Raw genomic sequence first — 18,706 nt, 5'->3', positions numbered from 1 at the left:
GCTTACAAGCTGGATGACTCTATCGTGTTGAAAGTCGAAAAGGAAATAAAGAAAACAATAATTAAATCGTCATCCATGCATGCTTGAAAAGTAGCATCGCATTGAGCAGGTCCCAAACACACCATAGATACTGTAGTTTTAGAACTTAATTGGCTTTGCTAATCAGATGGTTTTATTGATGAGATAACTAACAACTGTATGGCTGGCTCCTTGGCATATACAACTTCTCTCTGATAGTCTGTTTCCACTTTGTTTCTAATTGCCAAATGCATGTGCAAAATAAGTGACTCGTATGAAAACAAAATTTTACATGCTGCACTTTTGGACAGTATTGACAAAGGGGACATACAGTTAAAACTTGTCTATGATTGCACACTCACAGCTCTGCCAATCATACACCCTTTCTTACTTGAACAGTCTGATCATTGGCTTTAGGTGCAGTCAACTCCAATTTGAGTTTCAGCTCAGTAGTGTATGTGGCTCTGCAATTCTGTTATTGGGAAAGGACAAACTTACAGTGATGCTCCTTGATAGCCACTGTTGTACATGCAGCAACTAATTTATGCATACAACTTGCTGTACATGTGACTGTGAAAATCGTAATATGAGCAGCAATTAGTCATCCTAGAGAGTCAGACCTTTCATCGTCTGGAGCTAGATGAGCTCTGATCACAAACGCCTCAGCATAATAATCTTCACAATTAATTGAAAGGTTTAATTGTGGTCTCGAATTTTGCACGTTTCAAAAGGCTTGTAGTAGCAGTTTGGAAGAAATTGAGTTGGGTTTTATTGAGAAACCTGAAGACGATCTCCCAGTGTTTGCTAGTAAAACTGGTGGCAAACCTGTCTGGCTGGATCCTGTCAACCTACCACCTCGGAGCAGGGTAGTGAAACCGTGAGACTCACGGTAAACCCGTGAGAGTTGGCAGGCCTGTCTTTGCCAATTTTTACAGCAAGTCACTCAGCCCATATCAAAACTAGTCTGTACATTTTGTCAAATGAAGCCATATGCGTATTTCGTTTTTTCAATACATTTTGTACGCAAAACACATGTTTTTAAAGCGTAAAGTTTCATTACACCTTACACATTAGACTATTCCAAAAAAACGGGTGGAATTAACAATTTCTAACCTTCAGCTTTCTTTTGTTCAATACAATTTTATCACAATTCAACCGGGAAGTCACTGCTCTTGGAGGCTGAAGTCCGTTGATTGCAAATAACTCCCATACATTGCGTATTGATGATTGCGCATGGCTCAATTATCGCGATGATTCTATATCACACATGGGGAAATCCCCATTAAAACGGGTAGCATTATTTAGAGCAGTCTAGCAGCAACAGGTTGGTGTGAAATTTATGTGGATTGCGACAGTATTTGCCAGTGCTCTCGTGGGTTAAACGTTTGTAATAAAAACCCCATATATTTGAATGGACACACGAAATACTTACTTCCCAGAGAGCTACTTTTCGGATGCTACTCGATGCAACAGGGGTTCTAGTGGACTGAGGTTTGTAGTAATGTATTTTATATCAAGTAGGAAGAGAGATTCTACTAGTAACTCAGAGTCAATTTTCGTATACGCGTAATTTAATTTTTGCGGTAAACTTGACACAAGTTTTGATAAAATAGGATTACTCTGCCACATACTCTGCGATAGCGATAACGACTTCAACTAGACTACCTGGTGATAATAACCAAATAGGTAGACTAGATCTAAGTCACAGTGGCCATGCAGAGCGTCCTGTTCCAGTAATCGCTGCCTAACATGGCAGCTTGACGTCTAGCAGTCTAGTTCGCGCCATAGTCAGGGAATTGGTAAAACCGGGAGGGGAGCGGGAGATTGCTTGGTAAAATCAGGAACCGGGAATCGGGAGATCACGTGTCAATCTTTGCTGTCAAACCCCAGGGGCGGATCCAGGAGCTAGCAAGGGGAGGGGCACAGACAGGTTAAGTTGTAAGTGGTTGGGGAGAGCCAGCTAGATCTCTAGTTCAGTGCTGCATTTTTGAGTAGCAAATAATCACCTCTTAGTGGTCTCTCACTGTTTGATTTTAGCCATTTTGGTCTTTCAGATGGTTGTGAAGTCTTAAAAGCTGTTTAAAAGGTTCTGAACTGATGCCTTAAACAACAGCAACACGATAATTATTTTTAAAAGGCACTTAGTACGCACGAAGGGTCTGGATGAGAATTTCACAATTAGTTTGACTTTGGTTTGCAAGTGAATTTGTAAATTAAATGCTAGTAAAATGTTCATATTTTCATGAGTTTCTTGGCTTGACAAAGTTTAGTAGCTATTTAATCAGAAGTACTGACATGTCATATGGCTGCATGGTTCCTCCACACTGGATCCGCTATTGAACCTAGCATACAGTTATGTAGCTACGTATCCATTTAAGAAACGTACAAATGCAATCCCTTATGTGATACTACAGAGCATGCAGTCTGAGCAGAGTCCTTTGTGCTTAATGGTATTAGTGTCTGTGATGTTGAAGAATACAGTGCAGAAACTTCTTGAGAGCTTGTCAATGAGAATGTGGATGTAGGATGGTTGTTTTGTTCATGTCTTTACTTTAATTGTTTGGACAATCATGGCAATATGTTACTCAGTTCAAACACTATGTTACTCCCGGTCTCAGGTTGTTCCTACCAGTAAGAATCATAGAAATTGATAACCCCGAACAAGGTTTACACAACATTTTTAATTTGTTAATGTTCTGTACTGATTGTGCACTATCCTGCATGACCACATCAGCTAGACTGTCTGGTCAGTAATCATAAAATAAATATAACCTCTGAGAATTAGGAGCACGCTATAAAGAGTTAAGAGGTGGAACTGTGAAGTTTAAAGCATACAACAGGCAGACATGGATGGCATTCTGGGGATCTGGGGCCATGTCCCCAGAAAATTTTCAGCTCTTAAATACCCTGAGATAAGATTTCAGACAATTTTTTTAATTTGCTAACTAAATCAAATGTGACTGTTTTTTTAATTTTTTATTAATGCTTTACAGCACAAGTACTGAAGGTCTGTAGGGCACCTGGTCCTACAGCCTGCTCTAAGACTTTAGCTACAGAAGGTGTGTTTGAAAAGTTGGAGAAAGGAGAAAAAATCCATGACTGGATCTAGGTAGCCTCGAACCTGCAGCCATCCAATTTACGCTCAAACGTTTACAGGGTAGTTGGCTGCTCTTCTGAAATTCTAACCCCACCCCACCCCCCCCCCCCCCCCCCCCAAATCCCCCACATCTGCCCCTAGCCTGAAGAAATGAAATGGTTGAAAAATCACTGAAAAGAAAGAAGATGGGTGTATATACACATGTATGGTTGACATTGTTAATATAGCTTCTTGGATAAACATTACTATACATTGTATAGCATACTAAGCTACTGTATAGGAGCCATAGGACTGGGAGCATGCATGTGATTGAGTCTGACAAAACCAGTCTTATAGCCCAAAAATACATACTGTATGTTGGCTTAAGATTGTGTATCTCCTTTACTGTATGGAACAGCTAATATTCAGGAAAATCTCCAGGGATTATCATAAGTTGTGAAAATGTTACTTGTTCAGAGAGAACTTCAAAATATTTGATGGGTTATAAGACTGTTTTTGTCAGACCAAATCGGTTTCTGTAAGCTATATAAACTACAGTGTTTAACTAGCTACAACGAATTTGAAATTATTTTATTTATACGTATTTGATTATAGAACATAATTATTAACTTCCCAGTGGTGCATGACACTATAGCTAATTCTTGCACTGGAATAATGGTACTGACTTTACAACAGAATACGTGTGCTGTATATAGTTTACAATGCATACATATACAAAACCATCTGGTTCATAAGTACTCATACATACATGTACATGCATGGTCTATACTGTAGAGGATGTTAAATATTGACAACCTTTAATTCATTAATTCTTTTATCAAGAAGGTTGGCCCTCATAATCACATTTTGCTGGAATGGAAGTTGTTAGTATAAGGTTTTTAATTCAACAGTATACCTTATGTACAAAGTTACCGCCAACACAACTGCATGTAGCTAGTATTGTCATTGCATTAATAGTAAATGGGGGTATTCCTTTGAGAAATCACTGGCAATGGTTTAAGATCATACAAGTTACAAATTCATTGACAGCTAGTGGATATAGTCTGGCAGTATACAAATGGTAGGGCATAGGCTTCAGTATAGCTATGAATTTCATATTAATGACTTTACAATGAAATTGAGCAAACCATCACCTTGCTGAGTGTGGATGTTAAGGGCTTCCAACATCACTTATAAAACAGTAATAGGTGTAAACAGTACCACAGTAGTTGCGTGTCTAAGTATTTGAGCTTGAGTACAGCAGGAGTGACATGGATTACTCTGGTTCAGGATTAGATCAGGATCGAGGCTCTGTTCTCCCAGGATATGTTGCCTACCTATCCTTGTTGTTCAAGATGATTGCTACTACTGTCAACCTTCTACTGTCTGGCTGGGTGGTCTACACTATCAAAACCACAAGGAGCTTACACAAGCCTCATAATTTATTTCTTGCTAACTTGCTGGTATCTGGTGTGATGTTTACCGGAGTTGGCAGCCTCATTACTAGCACCATGATGATTTCTTACCAGTTAGGAGTAGAGTCTCCCATCAGCTGTTATCCTTCAAAGATTCAAGTGCTCTTCTTTATCGTCTACCAGATATCATTCGTGATGATAGCAGCTGACAAGGTGGTAGCAATAAGATTTCCTTTCAAGCATAGAAGAATGATGACACCACGTGTTGTAGCTGCTGTTATCTGTGTAGTGTGGTTGCTAGCTGCCATACCTGCCATTTATGTTTTCATCAATGATGTGGATGGTGTTACCGAGGTGCCAGAGTTTGGAATTTGTCTGTTTGAAGGAAATGGCTTCACTGAATTGGTTTTGCTTGTCTTTGCACCACTGTTTCTGGCATCCATTCTTACTATATCTCTCAATGTCTTCTTAGCCATTAAGGCTTACCAGGTGCACAAACAAATCGAGGAGGAGACAAAGTTATCGGGACACAACTCCCAGTCTGAAAACCTTAAAACCTTGAAGAAGAAACAACAGAACATCAGACAGAATAGAAAGCTCATAATGACATTGCTTGTGGTCATTTCTAGTCATGTATTAATTAATCTCTTCTTTACACCTTTATTGATTTTAGGTAGGCTTCTCATCACTTCCCAAGGATATCAAGACTTTCTCAATTACATATTTTTTCCAAACAATCCGCTTGTGACACAATTTTTTGATGTGCTGGTCTATGGGATGTACTTCAAGCAAGTCCGTGAACCAATGATGAGGAATGTGAAGAGATGTTTGAAAATGAACAAATTCAACTCAGTTGCCCCAAAAATGTGAAGGACTAGAATTGTATGTACACTTTATGTAGTGTACCTTGTCCAGTTATGCATAAATATGTACCATATTTTACTGCTGCTTTAAAATGATCTCTTAATGTAAACAAATTATTTGTTAGTATTGTTTGGTATTCACAACTCCAATGTTTGAACGAGTGGCAGTTCCTGCATGATAGTTTAGTTCTGCATAATCAGGGTCACTGTAACTTGATACAACCTACAAAAATATATTGCAGTAAACGCTATCTATGCATGGATATTGTTATATAATACCTCTACTCTTGGTGTTTTATCTTCCTTATCGTTTAAACGTCTCAAAAAGGCTATTTGATTACTCCTTTTCGTCTGAAGTACTGCAATCTTTCCAATGTCAAGATCAGTAACTTCCTAAAGGAATGATAAATTTTAACAGAGGCTACATATTATATGAATGAAGATATAATTACCTACCTTGTCAATGCTTGGTTGCAAAACATATTAATTGTACAGGAGAATATCTTGACAGACAACATTTAACTCAGATAAGAATCGGTCCCAACAAAATTCTTCATTTAAAAACTTGACTCTTCTTTCACATCTCCTTATTTTAGCACTACTGCTGGCCTTTTCCTTTAATTCTAGCAGAAACTGAGTTAGTGGATGATTTGGTACACAGGTCTCTTGAGGTGGACTTGAATCTGTCTGATGTACAAGGGTTGTGGTAATAAAATTTGCATGTACAAAATTTGCACGTGATTACAAGTGAGATATTTAGGAGAAGTCGCACGTGATCTCCCGATTCCCGGTTCCTGATTTTACCATGCAATCTCCCGCTCCCGCTCCCGCTCCCCTCCCGGTTTTACCAATACCGCATAGTCAGCCTCACTCAGTGGTGCACATATTCACCAGTATTAAATTCTTAGCTAAATAACTTCCATTGTATACATTAAAAAACTTAACAACTTTAATTATGTTTACTGTGCAATGTAAATATATGGAAAGTAAGAGGGCTTTGAAACCGGATCGTCTTTCCATGACTTTCCTGAAACAAGGAAATATACGCCGGTAGCTAATTCCGATCCGTTTTTGTAGTGTAAACATAGAAATTTTTAGTGTTGTCTGAGGACCTGGTTTGATTCAATTTATGATGGGTGGCATGTCGAGTGTTGTCAGTAGCAAATGTGATGTAGTTTGTGATGTTGAAGCCTGGATGAGGTGATTTGTAACTCTTGATGAAGACCATAGTATCACTTAAGTCAAATGTATACAATATGGTAGTAGCTAACTGGAGAAGATGAATCTTATAGTCACTGGTGAATTCATTGAGTATAACTACCTGTTCACAATAGCAGCCCTATTATTATGTCACTGATAAAGTACTTATTTATAACTGCACAGTTTGCTACATTGCTGCTCTGAATAGAATGACTGCTTTATTACAGTGATTGACAGCTGCTCTATTAGAGTATCTTGATCATGCATACCAAAATTCTTTTGTAGGGCACCAGAATTATTTGGTAGGGCACAGGCCTACCCCTATAGATATGCCACTAATATTTGTAATTACCAATTGTGACTGGATCTGTGCCAAAAATAGGTAATAATAGCCTTTCCAATTGCATGTACTTGGCATTGAATTTGTTCGAAAAGGTGTGAGATTGGCTTCCATAAAACTGAGCAATACAATAAGAGCAAACAAGGGATATAGTTGTTTCTTACTGTTGATGGTGTTATGAGTTGAGAAAGTATGCCTCAATAGACCTAATAATTTATAAGATTTGGCAATAGTGTATTGATAATGTGGCTCCCAGGAAAGGTTGGAGGAAACTAAGTAAGACACCAAGATCACGATGAGTGTCAGCACTAGTAATAGGAGATAAATTCATATTATAGATTGTTTGTAGCTTGGGTTTAAAACTCATGTGTATACACACTTGAATGTAAGGTTTCAGTCAGAACTCCATTTGTATAGTAAGTCAATATCTGTTTGCAGTTGGTCTGAGTCAAACAAGCTTCCGACAGGTTTGAAACATTTGGTATCATCAGCAAATAATAGTATTATAGAAGAAACAGCACAGTCTGGAATGTCATTGCTGTACAAGAGAAACAGTAAAGGACCTAATACACTCCCTTGGGGAATTCCAGATAAAACAGGTAATAAGTGGGAATGTATGTTGTTGATTTTCACACATTGCTGGCGGTTTAATACGTATGACTTAAACCAAAGCCATGAATTATCTGAGATATCCATTGATCAAAGTTTGAGTAGAAGTTCATTGTGTGGTACACTGTCGTAGGTCTTGCAAAAGTTCAGATAAATTACATCTGTTTGATCTTTGGCATCGATAATGCAATTAAATAGGATTAGTAATCGGAGTAGTATTGATCCATTGCTCAAGAAACCAAACTGGTGAGGTGATAGGCAGGTTGTGATGTGAGAGATAATCTTGTTATAGACCAGAAGCTTCATCACCTTGGATATATTGCACAGTAGTGAGATTGGATGATAGCTATTTACAAGAGACTTGTCGCCAGATTTTGGAGTGAGTGCACCAGTCTATAGGTATAACGTGTTTTCATAGACTAAGTGTGAAGAGAAAATGTAAAGCTTTGTATGATGATAAAGCACAATGTTTAAGAATTTTAGGCCCTATGCCATCAATTCCTGTGGATTTCTGAGGATCATGGGAGTTGAATGTCTGTAGCACTTCATCTTTGGATATAGACACAGAGACTAAGTAGTTATCGAGGAAGGAGCCAATGGTATTGACATCATCTGGTAAGTCAAGTCTACTGGTAGTGAATACAGAATGGAAGTATTGGTTAAAAAGAGAGGCTTTGCTGAAATCATCCTGCATGCTAAAACTGTCCAGGTGGATTGTTGTGGAATTAAATGGGAGTTGGTTAGATTTCGTATGTATTGTTGTGTATAAGAGTGGATTCGTAAGTTGACTAGTTCGCTTGGATGAATTCATTGTTGAGATTAGTTTCTGCTGTATGTAGTCTTGTCTTGTTTTCAGAGGGTGACCGAAGATACTTTTTCCTTAAAGTACGCACGCATTTGATATGATGTCTCAAAGTTGGTGTGAACTATCTTGGTTGTTGATTTGGGCTGAGTTTAATCATGGGGACAGATTGCTCTATAGAAGAAAGTATAACAGATTTTATGGATGTCCAGATGTACAGGTGTATTCGACATCATTGGAATGGTAATAATCTGAAAAATTAAGTAGTTGCCAGAGTGGTCCAATTTTTTTTCCCTGAATCATTGTTTTTTTTTTCCCATGACAGCTATTACAAGATCACTGAAGAGGTAGTGGTACGGGGTGTATAATGTAGTAAGTGTTATGGGCTGTCAAATGAGTGTGATTGGAAGAGCTCAAGGTTACTTGCAAAGCCAGTTGCATAATATAATTATATTCTTCATTTCCAAATTGTAAGCTAATGGAAATTTAATTAATTTGTATGCTTACATATGTGCACTCTGTATGTGCACATAGTGGTTCATCATAATAATTATACAAGTACACTATAGTAGGGAATGACTATACCAGACAAAGTTATGTAAATGAATATAACCTGTGTACTAGAGTTTCGTTCTTCTCCTATTAGTTTTATTCTATAGCTTCTTTCCCTCCTTCACTCCCCTAGCAGTGTCTCCCAGATCCGCCTATGAGGGAATCAAAGGATAAAATAGTTACTAAGAATTCGAATAGCTAAAAAGTAGTGAAACACTGAGAGAGATTGCCTACACCTGCAGATATACTAATGGACATTTATTTAATCCATAATTCAGATCTGTCCATGCTACTATTGGTTAGTGTACATATAGATTTTGCTTTATTTAGTAATATTATTTATAATACATTTTAACATAATATTGTGGTTAGTTAATTGAATTGTGTCATACAATATCAGACCATGTGACTTCAATATGCATACAATACACAGAAGTATCCATGTACGTATACAGAGATGTAGCTGATTTAGTTCCAAGTACTGACCCTAATGACTTGAAATACGATAAGAACTTAAATCGCAACTACTGTAGTACGAGTGGCAGTATGTCTAGTGGTGAAGTATGGGAAAACCCATGAAAGAGGCTATACATCAATGGCACAGCAGTTTGTTTCTTGACTGCTTGGAGTATATTTAGAGATGTTGAGGGATATATCTTATGCACAACAGCAGATCTGGGTAGACCAACACTGTGATGGTGCCACTTTAACAGGAGTTTAAGCCATATACATATAAGGTAGGGCTGTGTGATAATAGTAAAACCTATATCTCAATAAGTGACAATCATTTTATCTCGATAATTGATATTATCTCGACAATAATGTAATATTGTAAGCACACTTTTACATATTTGTTGACATAAAGTCCTTGTCAAGTAAGAAATTTTACCTGTTCCTCATTTAATTTGATACCTTTCCAAAGGTTTTTCATCTGACTGTGGTTGATATATAATAGATTATGGAGATTTACTATTATCTCAATAATGAAAATCATTATCTAATTTACGATAGGTGATTTAGGTATCTAGATTATCTTTTTATCTAAATTATCTCCCAGCCCTAATATAAGGCTATTGACCTTGAGAAACAACTTAACTGTAGCAGTGATCTGTAATCATACCTTACTTTATTTCACAAAAAAGTACTAACCCAGTTTCAAAAACACACAGCACAGTTTCACAAGAAAGAATTTCAAAAGTACTAAGCACCACAGTCTGTGTTAATTCCACTCTAGCATTGCATTATATATGGCTGCTGAATATCTTCATTACAAGGTCTAACATAATAATTATTGTGGTTAACAACTCAAACATTACACTCACACTGAGCTGAAGGTGGTGGATGATGGGGTACCCAGTGTCTCCATGTGGCCACCATTAATATATTAACCTTAAAAACATGACTAGCATTTGCCTGCTATGATGAGCAGCTGTGGCAATCTTATATACTCAACAGGTAGTGCTCGATTAAGCATGCATATTAATCAATCTGCACTGTGGGAGCTTATCAAAATTGTTACTACACTATAGGTTAAGGAACACCCGCATGCATGCATAGCCCTACATAATTTAACCATGCATATTTTGTATTCTACAAAATATGCATGGTTAAATTATGTAGCTATGCGGGTGTTCCTTAACCTAGTGTAGTAACAATTTTATTGTTAATATTGAAGTGTTTCTCATGTAAAGAATGCATTGTAACAACCTCTCAGTACAAGTTCTTGTAGAGCAATAGCTCCCACAGAATGCTACAGTCCGCATTGATTAATACGCATTTGTAATCGAGCACTAATATACCTGTAAAGTATATAAGATTGCTACAACTGCTCATCATAGCATGCTAATGCTATAGTCATGTACATACATGTGTATACTGTAGCTTAATGTTATCCGCTTAGCCTAACATAATTATTATAGCTCATCAAAGCGTTGGCCTATGCTGTATTTTCCATACAGTACACTGTATGGCCAGACACATAACTGCCCATACAGTATAGCTTTTGTGAGTCATGGCAAATAAAGTTATGCAGAGATACAGTTATGTAAGGAATGTCATGAAATAAATAGCCTCATTCAGACAGCATGATTGATCACGTGTGTGACATTGTAATCACTAAAACTAACCATAGCCAAATTAATCCCTACAAAATTTTGTTGTACGATATGAACACTTGTCTGGTAGTCTGATCACCAAAAATTAAAGTGATTCAGGATACCGATGCCCTAAGTAAGATGACCAGGAAGTACAGTATAGCTATCACTTAAAGTACTACGATGTTTGTGTTTACAAATATATCACAATTCACTTTGTTTTTGTGCAAAACATTTTCGTATGATTTAGGAGGAATCTCCAACTGATTTTGGTGCGCTTAATGTCATAATGATATGATGTTAAGGGGAGGGGGGTTCAGCCCATGATATTATCAAAGCAGTTATAGTGTAAACAGCTAGGAATAGAGAATTGTGACGTGATTAAGCTGCTATACTGTTAGTAGACTATGTTTTCAGGTAAAGTTTTGTGCTTCTATTGCCAATGCATTGTTTAAAAATAGTGCGACACTAAGGAGGGGGGGTCTGAAGATAGCACCATTATGACGTTAAGCGTACAAAAATCAGTTTGGAGATGCCCCCTTACATGTATGACTGCTCTATTAGGTAATTCAATCTTCTGTGATTCATATAAGAAATTTTCGTACAACTTTTGCGATACTCATTATGTATTACCGTATAGAGGGAAACTTTGGCGGGAGAAAACTTTGGAGAATTTGGCAATTTGCCACTGTACAAATTCTCCAAAGTTTAACCCGCCAATTACTTGTAGCACCTGAGCTTAGCACCTTTTAAGCTAAAGATTGAGATTGAATCCACCAAAGTTTATTTCGCCAAATGCAATTTAGCTGGCTATTCACCAAAGTTTATCCTCGCCAAAGTTTCCCTCTATATGGTATGTTATAGTTAAAGCACTGATGTACAGGTCTACAGAGAATATAGCATGAGGGGGGTGCTTAGAGGCTGAGTACAACACAAGGCAAAGTCAAGTGTTGTATTAGTCTTTAGGTGCCTTCCAGGCACTAAATTTTGTGTGTATAGTGTAATGCATGAAAGCACAGCAATTGCATGGTCCTTTACATCATGATGTTTACTTAAACTTGTTTTTGTACTTTGGAATCTGTGTGTTAGCAAGTTTGGTTTCCTGTATCTGAGCAAGCATGTCCCAACTCTGAGTGTGTGAGTGTATGTATACCCTTAGGCTGTAAGTACATACAAGGGAATTTTATGCTTGAATTTGGATCAAAGAAATAAACATTGAGGCTGCTTACACCTGCAGATATATTAGTGAACATTATAATACTTTACATAATCCTTATACTTTAGTCTATAGCTATGACTAAAGTAGGGATTAAATTTCTACTAGTATTTGAGGTGGACTTGATAAAACAAACCTATAGTAAGCGATATTGCCAAGGCGCCAGTAAGGCATTGTGAGGTTGGCTTCTAGCCAAAATGTACTGTATACTTGTATAAATGTCTCTGCAAAACAGAAAACAGTGATCTTCACGACTACCAGATACAAAAATGAACTCCGATTTGAAAGCTGCATGACTATTGCATCTTTTACTATGTAACACATTTCAAACTGATTTGCTTTAATGCATGGGAAAGTGCAATGGGTTACTGTTACTGACTCAGAATTTAAGAATACTGATAAACTAATTCTGAAAAATACAGTGAATATGGCTATTTGGCACCATGCTATTTGATGCTTTTACATTTGCAACAGTGAAGCATCTTAAGAGTCAGTAAAGTGAAACAGTATATAGGCACCATTCTAATATCGTACAAACTCAAATGACAATCATGTGTAACCATGACTACTCACAAATACACAATAAACACTACCACTTTCTGACCTACGGGCATATTACTCACCACCAGTCAGACTGTAAACTGGCATATACATGCTGTAGACACAGGAAACCAAACTTGGTCACACACATGCAAAAGTTCAAAAACAAGTTATGGCAAAGATAGACTTAAGGGGTTTCATGTAGTTACAGGCATAAACCATGTGCTCTACTTGCATGAGTGCAGTTTACCAGCTCTTGTATCTACCTATACAAATATGTAGCTTCATTGTATACTAACATATTATATTATTACAAGTGTACGCTACAAGACATTCATGCCAATGTGTCCTAATGTTATCATTACATTTGAATGACCATAACACTTGACTGGTAAACAAGAGCCTGCACACACAAAAACCACTAATGCTAAAATCATCAACATCATGTTTTGATGCAGGTACAGTAGTAGAAAGTAACAGTGAATGAGAGAGGAGAAGAGAGTGTGCTTTATTGTAAATTGATAAAGTAGCACTGTAGTGCTTGCATAGAAATCTTGCTGAAACATATGCATAAGCATGTATGTACCATACAGTACAGTAGTATGCGTCATGAAGGTTTGCATCTTCTTACTTTACCAGAAACCAGCCTCATAATACCTTCACAGACCCATGGCAGTATTGCATAGGATATATAATCAAGTCCAAAAGTGCTTAAATTTAGTGCAGTCTGAAGTTGACAAAAATTTTAAAATATATACGTACTACAATTAGTGGATTTTTTTCTGATTGAGACTAAACTAACTAAACAACTGTTTAATACAGAGTAACTTAATAATGGCTAAGGCCAATGAGGCATGATTTTTTTACTGTTAGACATTGCTTCAGCCTGACAGGTGCCTTTTGGCATAGCTGTACTGCAGTATGCACAATGTAAGGCACATTATGTACTCACTACTTTGTGTTCCATTTCATTTTGCTGACAATTCAAGGTTTCAATTTACAGTACTGTATACATAAACTATGGCTTCATGTTGAAATGTGGTTATCCATGCTTTCAACAGTTGAAGTAAACAGAACAGCTCTAGGCTAGGTTTTAATATATTGTTCTACGTGCGTAAGGCTGTGTAATGGGCAAACCATAGACGAAAACTATACGAATTCTTTTCTCCATAATTTTCTTTTACAAGTAAATGTACCATGACAAAAATCAGAATTGTTTAGTGTACAGAGGTACTTTTATAAAGTCATTGAAATTTCAAGTTATAATCCAAACTGAACTTATTAAAATAAGCTATGACTGCTTCTGAAAATTGAACCTTTAATTAAATTAAATAATAAGATGGATAGATAGCAGCTATAGTTACATTGACTGCTACAAAATCTCACAAAATGTTTCAATGTAAAAAAACCCAGCATGTTGCTTATTATTAAGGGGAGTAAATTTTGTCATACAACTGTAGCCTCATAAGTCTAGCATCATTCTTTTCTTTGATGTAGTGTTATATTTACTGATGAGGAGTTATTATACATACATACATACATACATACATACATACATACATACATACATACATACATACATACATACATACATACATACATACATACATACATACATACATACATACATACATACACACATACGTACATACACACACATACATACATACACACATACATACATACACACATACATACATGCATACATACATACATACATACATATGTATACATGTATGCTACAAATGAAGTTAACAAATGCAAATCTAAAACATATTACACTTACATATATGTCATAACACGTGATCAGGCCTGTGAAAACAGCTAGGGCATGTGGGCACAAACTACATCCTATCACACTTCAGGTCATATCTCAGTATTGGAACAGACCATTTGCATTCTGTAACTTGCATCATGATGCCATTTAAATGCTTACTAAGAGCGGAAAATTGCACAGCCATGGCATAGTAAAAGTTAGTAATGAAAGTGTGAAAAGGTAGGCGAAATCATGTGCCCACATATCCTATTTTCACAAGCCCAGTCACATATATGTTTGGGAATTTACCGTTACACTACAGTGTAAGTACATACGTACATAAATGTGTGTACATATTTTTCTAGTAAAGTACTACTATAGCTTGTGCATAGTGTCTACATGGTTTCTAAATGAAGTTAGTTATGTTCATAGGAGATGGAGAACTAAACATTATGATCTGTTCGAGAAGTAAAGGTACTGCCATAAGGAAGAGCAACTACAGGAAATTGAGGCACAGGTGGTGTTGACTGGTTGGGATGCTCGGGCTCAAGATTGACCTCAATGGGAGTATAGAACTGATCTGATGAAGCATCAGTGGCAGGAGGAATATCAATAGCATTTGAGATAAGAAACTCTGATGGAGGAGTGTTTTCTTTTTCTTTTGGAAGAGGAGTACCATTACTCTTTGAAGGAAGAGAATCATCATTATCATTCTTGTGTGGACTAGAAGCTTCTTCCAGAGGTTGAAATGTTGGCCAAGGAATCCAATTCAGCATTGTAGAAGTTAAAAACGACAATGTTAGACCACAATAAAATGCAAATGTCATAGCAGTTTTATGCAGGTGTAAGCTGTACTCTTCTCTCATGGTGCAGTATCTATCATTAGTAAAACAAAGATAGCTGTAGGTATCAAAGACCTTAATCAGTAGCAATGGTACAACTGCTAGTTGGGCAATAAGTTGGAACATCAGAAGGATAAGATGAATGAAACATTGACAGCAATATTGAATGTTCCTTGTGGTGTGTTCTTTCTTTACTGTAGTAATGTTTGGAGGCGGCATTTTAGTATCAAGAGTTTTTTGATTTTTCTGTTGTTCAGGCAAATCTGTCTCATCTTTATAATGTAATTTATCAAAAATCTCCTGAATTTTCTGTTCATTGAAGGTCTGATCATGAATGCTTTTAGTAATACCGATAACATACAGTTCATAATACTGTGCACAAACATAATGTTGTCGTTGGAGTATGCACCTATGGCCTGGTGCTTGCCAATATCTTTTAATTATACTGTATGTTGAATAAACATTGTCTTTAGTGTATTTAAGTCTTTTGCCAATTTTACTAAAGTAGGATTGGCTTTGTACTGACTGTGTTGCTACATTCTGAGTGGCATCATTTGTTTGTGCTGTTGTATTATTTACACTGACACCATACGTATTTGTACGACTGCCACACTTACAGTATTGTTCTTGCAAAGATTTGAGTTTAAAAGCGATGTATTTAATACAAGATGTAGGAATGTAAACAATGCATCCAAAACAAGGTGCCACCACAAGAACACTGCCACAGCATTTAAAACATCTTAATAGAAGTCTGCAAGGCCAATACTTATGAACTTGCACTAAAATATGACACAATAGCCACAAGGAAGAGCAAACGATATACCAGGCTAAGTAAAATGCTCGATCTTCAGATCTGCAACTGCATTCTTTAGTAACTTTATCTTCATCTTTAGTATTACTATCATGTATAGCATTGCGAATGGTGTTGCCTAAATAGAATATGGTAAGAATAATCATTGCACCAATTATATGCTCATTATCAAGTGCTCCAGATAGTGCTTCCTTCCATTTTGAACTGTTACCATCAGTTGCTTGCTTCAACACTGGACTCAACCACTTATCTACATTTTTATTATCTCCAGATTTATCATCACTTCCATTTTCTCTTTTAATAACTGTTATATCATTGTTACTCATTTCTCATATATTCAATACTTTAACTGATTAACACAATGTAGTGTACTACTTTTATTGTACTAACCCTTACACTGCATGCATGCATATACTGCATGCACATGTTGCAATGTATGCAGTCCTACAATAAATAAAAACATACAGTATATGTATTGGCTGTACCAATCCATTATAGTCTAGTAGTGTGTGCATGCAGTATCTAAGCTTGAAGCCTCACTGCTGATGCTAGTATGGAAGACAAATTAAAACTTGAATTTGATAATGCTGATGTTAATAAGGCATCTAAGTGGACTATCTACTTTCTTGTTGATCTAAAAGCAGTATTTATTATTACATATGCCTATATAACAGTTGTCAGCTTAATATCTGATACTGCTGATAGTGAAGCTACCCGGGATGCAAAATCCATGGCTAAATTTAATATCACAACACATCCTAGCCATCAAGAAGTAGAAGTTGAGTTTATCGATGATGCTGTGCTATGGAATTGCAGAGATAAGTCAGTAACAAAGCACTACTACAGAGGGTTATACTGGATGTTGACTGCAACCACTGTTGCAATTTTGTTTGTGTTCATGGTTGTAAAGTTATACATTGTGCTTGCAGCTAGCCATGGGCACATCTACTTGTGGCGCTTGGCAGTACTGGAGCATTTACATGAAAAATTAGATACTTGTACACATCATGATCTTGATGCATTGTGCTACAATAGGCTGCTATTACAATCAGAACTTGAAATCAAGGTTCCCAAATGTACCTACTATTTCAGAGTTGTAGCCCTCATATATTCAGTTATCATTTTGCCGATAGCAATCTCCCTGTCAGCTTTATCTTATGATTTGCATCCCTTATCATGTATCACTGGGACAGCTGAAGACACCATATCATATAATGAAACAGCAAAAGCAGTTGAAATACGGTATTCAGATCATCTACTGTTATTTCAAAAAATTAGTGTTGGTATTGTGGGTGTCCTAGCTACCAACTTTTTAATAATTATATTAGGTTTTGCATGCCTCAACTATTCAATTATCAAGATATTAAAAGGTCAAGTAAATGACAACAAAATCAAAATTATACGAGAAGAGATCAAGAAACTGGAAATGGACATTAGGGAGAGTTGTGACACAGCTGACTTGGAGGAATTGCAAAGTCAAATATTAAAGCTTAAAAAACTGTTATGTATAGAATTAAAGAAATCTTGTGAAGAACTTCAGAATCTCCTAGATGAGAGAGAAAAAAAAGATAAGAATCTAATTGAAGAGTTAAGTAACATAATACGCTACCGCAATGAAGAAATTGTTGAAATTAAAAGAAATCAGGAATTCGAGGATGAAAGTTTTAACACGTAATAAGTGATTTTACATAAATAGTTACATACACATTTGTTTTATCACATTTTAAATGCTGTCCATTTACGTATCTTACATTACGTACATACAAAGTATATGTGCATATGTGTTAATGAGCAGTTTATGTATTAGAATACTGGTATTGCCTATAGGGACAATATTTCACGAGCGGCGTAAGTGGAATGTACTGTATATATGTAGCAAATGTCATTATACATACTACACAAATTATAGTAATAGTTATAGCTGTTGCCACATATTGGGATTCCAATTAAGCTTTAATTTCATACCAGGGTTGAAGTACACCAGTACCGCTGACTCAGCTGACCTGGATACTAATCTGGATGTGTGGCCGAAGATGTGGCCTGGTCAAATTAAAATGGAGGCATGCACCAAAACCTCTAGAATTCCTATGGATATAATTACATGGAAATAACCAGGAAAAAACATCCTGACCACCTGGTAGACCCCTGTAAGCGTTCAAGCGTAAATCAGATGGCTGCAGGTTCGAGACCGCCTAGGTCCAGTCATGGATTTTTTTCTCCTTTCTGCAACTTTTGAAACACACCTTATGTAGCTAAAAGTTTTTGGGCAGGCTGTAGGACCAGGTGTCCTACAGACCCTCAGCACTTGTGCTGTAAAGCATTAATAAATAAATAAAAATCTAGATTTATATACGTAGGTTACGTATGTGGCATAATTTTGGAATAATACAGTACATTGTCTGCAAATTTCAAGCTCTACTATACAGTTATCCATACATTATAAGATGAATCATCAGAACAGTACAGTACTACTGTACAGTATGATTCCCACTGAATTAAATTGCCAAAGTGGTGTTATAAAAATCATCATTTAAATATCATGTGTGATGGCAGCACTCTTAAAGAATATAATA

The 18,706-nt window shown here is 36.6% G+C and overlaps 1 protein-coding gene and 1 long non-coding RNA gene across 4 annotated transcripts; one reads left to right on the top strand and one right to left on the bottom strand.

The window, feature by feature from the left end:
• Window positions 1-1,306: 1,306 nt before the first annotated feature.
• Window positions 1,307-17,942, top strand: LOC136236683 (uncharacterized). Of its 3 annotated transcripts, none has more exons than XM_066026926.1 (2): window positions 1,307-1,342; window positions 14,913-17,942. In XM_066026926.1, the coding sequence occupies exon 2, from the start codon at window positions 16,687-16,689 to the stop codon at window positions 17,806-17,808; it is 1,122 nt and encodes a 373-aa protein (XP_065882998.1). In that variant the 5' UTR covers window positions 1,307-1,342; window positions 14,913-16,686; the 3' UTR covers window positions 17,809-17,942. The 3 variants fall into 3 exon arrangements, with proteins under 3 accessions (XP_065882998.1, XP_065882987.1, XP_065882990.1); XM_066026915.1 differs by lacking the exon at window positions 1,307-1,342 and adding an exon at window positions 1,355-1,509; XM_066026918.1 differs by lacking the exon at window positions 1,307-1,342 and adding an exon at window positions 9,261-9,612.
• LOC136236713 (uncharacterized) lies at window positions 5,112-5,853 on the bottom strand. The gene is made up of 3 exons (XR_010692209.1): window positions 5,829-5,853; window positions 5,652-5,765; window positions 5,112-5,595 (listed from the first exon to the last, which is right to left on the bottom strand). It is a non-coding gene; the product is annotated as an uncharacterized lncRNA (long non-coding RNA).
• Window positions 17,943-18,706: the final 764 nt, after the last annotated feature.

The sequence above is a fragment of the Dysidea avara genome, chromosome 1, assembly GCF_963678975.1.
Source record: "Dysidea avara chromosome 1, odDysAvar1.4, whole genome shotgun sequence".
In the NCBI taxonomy this organism is placed as follows: Eukaryota; Metazoa; Porifera; class Demospongiae; order Dictyoceratida; family Dysideidae; genus Dysidea; species Dysidea avara.
This window is presented reverse-complemented; position numbering and strand designations above follow the sequence as displayed.